General features: G+C 41.0%; 2 protein-coding genes across 2 annotated transcripts; one reads left to right on the top strand and one right to left on the bottom strand.

Annotated features, from left to right (window-relative positions):
* Nucleotides 1–215: 215 nt before the first annotated feature.
* Nucleotides 216–8363, top strand: PUS3 (pseudouridine synthase 3). Its single transcript, XM_090292119.1, has 5 exons — nucleotides 216–389; nucleotides 5543–5962; nucleotides 6071–6636; nucleotides 7493–7683; nucleotides 7826–8363. The coding sequence occupies exons 2-5, from the start codon at nucleotides 5558–5560 to the stop codon at nucleotides 8134–8136; spliced, it is 1473 nt and encodes a 490-aa protein (XP_090148245.1). The 5' UTR covers nucleotides 216–389; nucleotides 5543–5557; the 3' UTR covers nucleotides 8137–8363.
* HYLS1 (HYLS1 centriolar and ciliogenesis associated) lies at nucleotides 1932–5099 on the bottom strand. Its single transcript, XM_090292120.1, has 2 exons — nucleotides 4942–5099; nucleotides 1932–3156 (listed from the first exon to the last, which is right to left on the bottom strand). Exons 1-2 carry the CDS (start codon nucleotides 4953–4955, stop codon nucleotides 2223–2225), a joined length of 948 nt encoding a protein of 315 aa, XP_090148246.1. The 5' UTR covers nucleotides 4956–5099; the 3' UTR covers nucleotides 1932–2222.
* Nucleotides 8364–8592: the final 229 nt, after the last annotated feature.

Below are 8592 nucleotides of genomic sequence, written 5' to 3'. Positions count from 1 at the left end.
TATGGGAGTGGCAGAGCTTTGAAAAGTTATTATCTTAGCACACTAGAATTTACCTGTTTATTTTTTACGTGCGCCAGGCCTTAGGTGGAGAAACAGCGGCCAGACTGGAAAACACTAGGCTGATTTCCACGCCAAGCCTGCACCCCCTCGCTCTTGGAACTACATTTCCCGCAAAGTTGGACTACAACTCCCATGAGCCCTCGAGAGCGCTCGGGAGATGGAAGCCGACAGTTTCCTGTCTCGGGAAAAGCCGCCTCGCGGACGGCCGGAAGCTAAGTGTGGACTTTAAGGGGTTGTTTTCTGGCTTCTGCACAGAGGAACGGACAAATGGACAAATAGTTGGACGTTTCTCTCTTCGCAGCCTCCTTTTCATTCCTTGACCTTTTCAGGTAAGTGCCATCATATGGGAGTGGGATCTCGCATAAGAACGTGTGTTTGTGTTAAGGGCTTTTTGGAGCTCCTGGCGGAAACTCGCGGCAGGAGGTTCTTAGAGGGCCCTTGCACTGTGAAGCCTCTGCTGCCTCGGTGAGAATTGTTTGCTCCTAAAACTAAATACTATCAGAGGTCGGGATCCCAGTAGGTGGGGTGGGGGATGGCGTGGCGACGTTCTTCGTTTGGGGGATTGCTTTCCAGTGTTAGTGATCACAGGTTCGTGTTTTCTGATCCTGTGTGTCTGTTAGCCCTCCTTCCCTCATTTGTGTAAAATAAAATTTATCGTGGGAATGCTCTTCCTGCTACACCACTAGTTAATATTTTCGAGGTTAAAACCGTTTGAACTTTAAAAAATGTGTCGAAACTAGTGACGACTGTTTCAGTGTTGCGCGGTGCTCGGCGCACGCAGGAGTACCCTCTTTGTGGTGCTGGGGCGGCCTCCTTCCGGCGTTCGAGGCCTGTGTGGGAACGAACCCCTGTCCTCCACCCTGAGAAGGGTGTGCTGTGCCGGAGAAAGCACTGCACTGACCAGGAGGCTTGGGCGCGAGTCCTCTTTTTGCCACACACCTTACTAACACGCCCTTAAACGCTTTGGACCGGTTCTTTGGTTAAGTAAGGGCTTGAACTAGATAATCACTTTGGAAACTGATTTGGTAATACTGGGCTTTGAAGTACATATAATCATTGGAGCGATGTGCTGTAATTTGCATGCAAAAATGTCATGTGGCTTTTAACTTTTTTAAAAAATAGAAAATAAAAACTACCTTTAATCACACTACCCAGTGTTACATTTTGCTCTTTCCTTGTTTTGTGTGTATGGATTAAAGATTGAGATCATACTGCAGTTTAGAACCTATTTGTTTCACTTAATTTGCATTTTTCTATTAGCTCTCCATGATTCCCAATGACTAACGTTCTAATCGCCTATCATATAATTTGCAGTTTTTACTTATTTACCGTTAATACGTCCTACACATGATATTGAGTCCCTGATTATTTTATTTCAGTGATAAATGCCTACGGTGGAACTGGGTGAATGAATGACGTAGCTTAAATATAGTCGAGAAAATGAATTTTAGCAGATAGGTCAAGGTTATTCTTTTTTAGTTCTCACAGCTGCATCTGGTTGCAGATGTAAGCAGTTTGAAGTTCTGTTACGGAACAGGAATAGTCTTCAAGTGACAGGCATAATTTCTAAGACAACCTAGTGACAAATTATAAAAAACATAGCATTCTAGAAGTAACTGGAGGGCAATATATTTAAATGTTTTTGAAACAAAACGGGCTAGAATCCTGTATGTCATAGATGTTGAGCATCTATTAAAAAGCAGTTCGCTGGAGTTACTAATGAAGGAGAGCTGTGCTGTTACTTTTCTTCTTTCCTTTAGGTTTGGGTGTGGAAAGAGCAGGTTTGCTCCTTCCCTTTGGCTCTCATTATTTAGGGGGTGAGAATATGGTGGGGAGTACAATTGGAAGCAAAATCATAAGGGCAAATCCACAAACTTCCAAAATTCTTTAATGGATAAGCTTAATGCCCACCAACCTGAAAAACACACTAATAAAAACAGCAACTCACATTGGCTGAAGGTAAAAAGAGTATAGAACAGTAACAGTGCTAGCTGATTGTGCTTACTAATCTGACAAGTAGAAAGGCCAGGTCTATTTTTCTTCCTCCGGCATGACTTCTCTTGGACTTTCACATTAGTTGTTTCTGTTTAAATAAAAGGAAAGATATGGAATACCAGGTTATTCCAATTATGTGAAAGGAGAGACAGGTTTTTTAAAAAGCCTTAAGAAGGAGAAAGAGGAAAGGGAAGCTTCCTGGGCATGACACCATTTGCAAGGTCACAGCGAATACCCCAACGAAGGGCAGATCTTTTCTTCTCAGTTGGTACTAGATAATTGTTTGGAACATATATGTGCTGAGGCTTGGATTGGGGTTCTGCTCTTTGACAAAGCATCTGTTCTCGGACACCCCAGCGTAATTCTTTCCTGTTATCTTCACCAGGTAACCGCATTGAGTCCCAGTCTCGTTTGTACTCAAAATAGCGGGCTACCCGGTCTATCTTGCCCCGGTTTCGGCTTAACTGGTCCAGCCTTGGGATAATAAAGGACTTGGATCGGCTGGCAACAATCAGGTCTTGTTCATAAGCTGGAGGGCTCATTCCTTCTCTTTGTAGATAGCAAGTGAGCTGATCTTGAGAAATTCCTTGGTATTCATGTGGTAGATTAAATTTTTCTGAAATATCAACAGGGGATTCCCTGTCTTTCTGGAACTGCATGTTCATCAGCCTTTGTCTTAAGTCCCAGATATCCATGTCACTTTCTGTACCAGACTCGGATTCACTGACAGTCGACTCATCTGTCACTAACACTTCCCCATCCGGCTTCCTACGCAGCACTTTTCTCTTCATCACCCGCTTTCGCAGTCTTTGGGAGGCCTCTGAGGCTGTTTCTGGAGTGACATCACTCTGCGCACGTGGGTACTGCAGTTGCATAGGAAGAGCAGCAGGTCGCCTTCCTGGGGTCACTGAAGCTTTGCTGTAGGGATCATATTGGGTAGACTGGGCTTCTCTCTTGACGGCCCCCTCACCCTGCCCTGCACAGATACGGGTGAAAGCTGTAGCGGCTGCTAACGTTCGTTCTTCTGGGTCCATACTGGCCCATTTTTGTCCACTGGGTCCCATGAGTTCCTCCATTGCTTCCCCTACACTGTAGGATCTTCTGCAAGAGAAAACGCTCATCAGTTCTCTAATAAGTTCCCAGCTCATAAACTGTTCATTCCCCTCTCGTCTATTATATTATAGCAGTGAAATGAAGAGTGACTGAGGCAATTATAACTACAATAGTTATATAATAAAATATAGGATAGGAACAGGTTTCTTTGCAGGGATGGGGGGCATTAACTCAGTTCTGGAGAAACTATTACCTGCTTTCATTTCAACTCTGTTATTCCCTCCCACTTTCTACTCCTGGTAGTTCTCGCCACCTTTAGTAACTCCTAAGACGGGACAGGTGAGTTCTGGCATAAGGAAAGCTTGAGCCTCCATGACATGGGGCATAACGCTTAATGTACATTACATAGTTTGTGCTTGGAGGGACACTTCGTGTATCCGGCATTGTTCTTTGTGCTTTACATTAACTCATGTAATCCTCACAACCGTGGGATAGGTACTCTGTCTCCTTTTCACAAATGAGTAACACGAGGCATAAAGATGAAATAACTTAGCCCAAGGTTACACAGCTAGTAAATTGCATAGAATGCCAGTGTATGCAAGTACCATTATTTTTCAGCTAGTTCATGATTGATTTTAGGCCTACAGTCTTGCTGTTAAAAGAGTATTACAGTGAGTATCTATGAATTTTTACATACTTATACAAACATATGTGTATGTTAAAATTCTAAAAGTAGAATAGATGTGTGCTCAATTTTGATAGCTGTTATCAAATGCCCTCTAAAGATATTGTACCAATAGCCCTGTCTGGTGTGGCTCAGTGGATTGAGCACTAGCCTGCGAACCAATAGGTTGCTGGTTTGATTCCCAGTCAGGGCACATGCCTGAGTTGTGGACCAGTTGGGAGTGTACAAGAGGTAACTGATCAATGCATCTCTTGTACAGTGATGTTTCTCTCCTCTTTCTCCTTCCCTTCCCCTCTCTCTAAAAGTAAATAAATAAAATCTTAACAAACAAATAAAAGTTGTACTAATAGTGTGTTACAGAGTTTGTTTCTCCATTCTTCTTCCAACGTGGTATACTATCAAACTTCCTAGTCTTTGCAGCTAGTTTGGTTAAAAAAAAAGAAAAAAGTTCACATATAAAATTGGGATTTACTTAAACTGAATAAAATTGGGCATCTTTTCATACATTTATAAGCTTTTACTCCCTCCTCTTTGTATTAAATGCTGTTCTTGTTCCACTTACCTCTCGGGTTATTGGACTTTTTCTTAGATTTTTATATTAAAACTGATGTATATATTCATGAAATACTTATATATTAAAGGAGTTGAAGTTAGCCTTTTACCATCATTAACTTTTCTTCTGACTTTATTTTTTGCTGGCATAAAATTTCATTTTTAGGTAGTCACATTTTTGGTTTTCTACGGTTTCTGGGTTTCTGTGGTGTTTTACTTAGAAATGCCTTTCCCATTCCAAGACTTTTAAGAAAGTTGTTTCATATTTTCTTCTAGTGCTTTTATAGTTTAGTGTTTTAAGTTGAAATTTTAATCTATTACAGATATAGAAATTCAAAGGGCAAATAACTGAGTTAACTAGACATAGTCAGCCTTAGATGTGGAAATGATCTATTACTGAAGTAACCATCAGTCATAGGTTGTCTAGTACCATTTTTAAGGCTGTCCTCAGATTATTGAAATATGCCAGGAATTTCAACACTGATATCTAAATTACATTATCTAAACTAACTTTTCTAACTGCTAGAGGTACAGAGATCTTTTTTCAGAACATGCATTAAATTTGACTTAAAAAAAGGATCATGCTGTTGAATTACCTCTTTTCTGCCATCAAAATTGCTTCAAATGGTAAAATCTTGACTCCAGGTTCCACTTCCAATGTATAGTACTATCACTGACAAATTTCTTCAATCAGGCTAGCTTCTATTATACCACCTTTAAGACAAACCTGAGTATTAGATGATAGAACATAAAAGCCACTAATTTTATCTGAGATACTGGAAAGTTATAGACACTCACAGTAGATGTCTATATTCCTTATCAACAGAAAATGATTGGAAAGATTGAACAAATGTAATGAGAAGTCAAAAGGAAATGTAGGTGGAAAATATCAATAACATCAGTCCTTACTCATCTCTGTGAATAAATATTAGAGATATGAAATCTACAGTTTTTCTAAATTCTATTTAAACCTTAACAATGCTAGCTGAATATTTCTGATACTGCTTTCCTTTTCCCCTGTGAACTGGCCACACAGGATGGAAAAGAACAGTATCTGTGGATGGTCAACCCGTACCTGGGCAGAAGCAAAAGTCTGCTTAAGGCATTAAATTAAACCTTAGATGCTATCTGAATATAATGCAAAGCTACTGACATGACCAAGGGAACCAGTGCTGAATCCTTTCACTCTCTTTTCAGGCGGTGTGGACCCATATGACTGATTATCCTTGGGATTGGCTTGTCATGGCTGAAAACGACACAGACAGAGTCCAGACTGACAGACTCCTAAGAAGAGTACAAGAACTGGAGCAGGAGGTTCAGAGACTTAAAAGAGAACAGGCCAACACCAAGGACTCAAATATTAGAGAACGTTCTTCCGGAGCTGGCAAGGCGAAGCGCGCATTTGATTTCAGTGCTCATGGGCGAAGGCATGTCGCCCTGAAGATAGCCTATTTGGGCTGGGGGTACCAGGGCTTTGCCAGTCAGGAAAACACAAACAACACCATTGAGGAGAAACTGTTTGAGGCTCTAACCAAGACTCGACTAGTAGAAAGCAGACAGACGTCCAACTATCACCGGTGTGGGCGGACCGACAAAGGAGTTAGTGCCTTTGGACAGGTAAGGGCCACGAGACTGTTTCTCAAAGCAAACATCAATATATTCTAGGTGTACATACTGGGGATTCGGATTCTGTGTATCTAACAGTATCTTTCTCTAATTCCACAGGTGATTTCTCTTGACCTTCGTTCTCACTTTCCAAAGGACAGGAATTCAGAGGATTTTAATTTAAAAGATGGAGTCAACGATGCTGCTGAAGAGATCCGTTATACTTACATTCTCAATCGGGTGCTCCCTCCAGACATCCGTGTGCTGGCCTGGGCCCCGGCAGAGCCTAGCTTCAGTGCTAGGTTCAGCTGTCTTGAGCGGACATACTCCTATTTTTTCCCTCGTGCTGATTTAGACATTGTAACCATGAACTGTGCGGCTCAGAAGTATGTGGGCACACATGATTTTAGGAATTTATGTAAAATGGATGTAGCTAACGGAGTGATTAATTTTCAAAGGACTATTCTGTCTGCTCAAGTAAATCTAGTGGGCCAGAGCCTGGCTGAGGAGAGATGGCAAGACCCTTTCCAGTTATGTCAGTTTGAAGTGACTGGCCAGGCCTTCCTTTATCATCAAGTCCGCTGCATGATGGCGATCCTTTTTCTAATTGGCCAAGGAATGGAGAAGCCAGAGATTATCGATGAGCTGCTCAACGTAGAGAAAAATCCCCAGAAACCTCAATACAGGTAAATTCAAAAAATTTGTTATTACAAAACAGCTATTGCTTTAGGTTACTTTAAATATATTCTAGCACATCTTTCTCTCCCCACAGTTGTCTAAATAAAGTCACTGAATCTTTCTTCATGAAGCTTTTAGTCTAACTTGTAGAATGTGATAAACATGTAGGAGGGAGCAGTATCTTTGAATGTTCTTCTGGCACACTTCTATCCCAGTAGTAGGAAACAGATGTTTGGACCAGCCCCTTAAAGAAAAGCACATTCATTCCTACATTTTTTTCCCCCTTGAATTTATGTTAAGAGGTATAGTTAGGGCCTGCTGAAGTTAAACAGTGATCATTCACACTATTCATATTAAATCTTGCTTCCTCTGTATTATGGAGTAGTCATGCTACTATACTTTGGAATTTTTCCTAATTTTCAGTTTCTGAAATGGCAGGAAAGGTAGGAAAAATAATCACCTTTTTAAGTGCAGGCTGAAGTCAGAAAGACCAATAATTCATTTCTAAGCAGTGAAATCTATTAAGTACGTTTCCACTTTATACTACACAAAAGCTTGGAAAAACATCATCAGTTGTTTTTAATTTTATAGCCGTATGGTGGAGTCAAGTCAACTCACTTCTAGGTGACCTGTTACCACTGATATTTACCCTAATATAGATCCAACCTAACCAGGTGACCTAAGGTTTGTCTTTTTTTTTTTTTTTAGTTACAATGTTGTGCAAGGTTAGCGTTACTGTTATATTTTCTTACCTATTAGATATTTAATATTGACAAAGTTTCTTCCCTCCTTTTAACCTTGTTTTTCAAGAACTTTTGGATGGTTGCTGTGTATTCATACTATTTTGTCTCTCTTTCTCTCTAGTATGGCTGTGGAATTTCCTCTAGTCTTATATGACTGCAAGTTTGAAAATATCAAGTGGATCTATGATCGGGAGGTTCAGGAGTTCAACATTACCCACCTGCAACAACAATGGGCTAACCAGGCTGTTAAGACCCACGTGTTGTATAGCATGCTGCAAGGACTTGACGCTGTTTCAGTACCCTGTGGGACAGGTATGACAGGGAAATCCACCAATAAAGTTACTTACTAGAACCAAAGTTATACAGGGTTATGGGGAGATGGATGTATATAAGGTCTGGAGGTGACTCTGTGGTGGTGAAGTATCCATGTAATGCCTGGCTGTATGTGTTACAGGAACAGAGACGGAAGGAGTGATAGAATGGAGAAATGTCAAGCCCCCTGTCATAAAGCACACCAGCGCCTTTGTAGAAGGAGTGAAAATGCGCACATATAAGCCCCTAATGGATCGTCCTAAGTGCCAAGGATTAGAATCCCGGATTCAGCACTGTGTACGCAGGGGACGCATCGAGGACCCACATTTATTCCATGAGACAGAAACAAAAGCCAAAAGGGAATGTAATGACCCAGTAGAGGAAGAAAGTACTGTTCTAGAGAAACCGACAAAGAGAGTCTGTGTTGATGCAGAAATTAAAAGCATCCTTTAACCACAATAAACTCACCAGGATCTCGGAGGCAACAGCTAGCTCACGACAGGTGGACAGAAAGGAAGATCAATATTTATTGCAGCAAGTCCTAGGATTCAGATGATCAGTTCTTAATAAAACAGAAAACCAAGAAGATCACAGGCCCTATTTAAGGAAATTCTTGCTTGAAAAGCAGATCATTTTCTCGTTCCTGTCCAAACAGATTAAGAAAGGGAAGAAGCCTAACGCAGCTGAGGAATGGAATGTGTTTACATCCCCCCGGGAACCTGTGCCTGTGTTCGCATTTATTAAAGCCTGCCTGCAAGTGTCTGTCATTTGTTGTGCTGTTCTTAAAAGCAAATGAGATGTTCACTGTCCAGGTGAGTCTGTATAAAGAGCACTGCCTGAGGGTCTTTATTTTCTAGGACAAACTAAAAAAATGAAATTTAGTCATTTAACTATTTGATCATTTGGTAT

Source organism: Furipterus horrens, unplaced genomic scaffold, assembly GCF_987537825.1.
Source record: "Furipterus horrens unplaced genomic scaffold, mFurHor1.1.pri manual_scaffold_11, whole genome shotgun sequence".
Classification (NCBI taxonomy): domain Eukaryota; kingdom Metazoa; phylum Chordata; class Mammalia; order Chiroptera; family Furipteridae; genus Furipterus; species Furipterus horrens.
The sequence above is the reverse complement of the archived record's forward strand: the minus strand, read 5'-3'. Positions and strand labels throughout refer to the sequence as shown.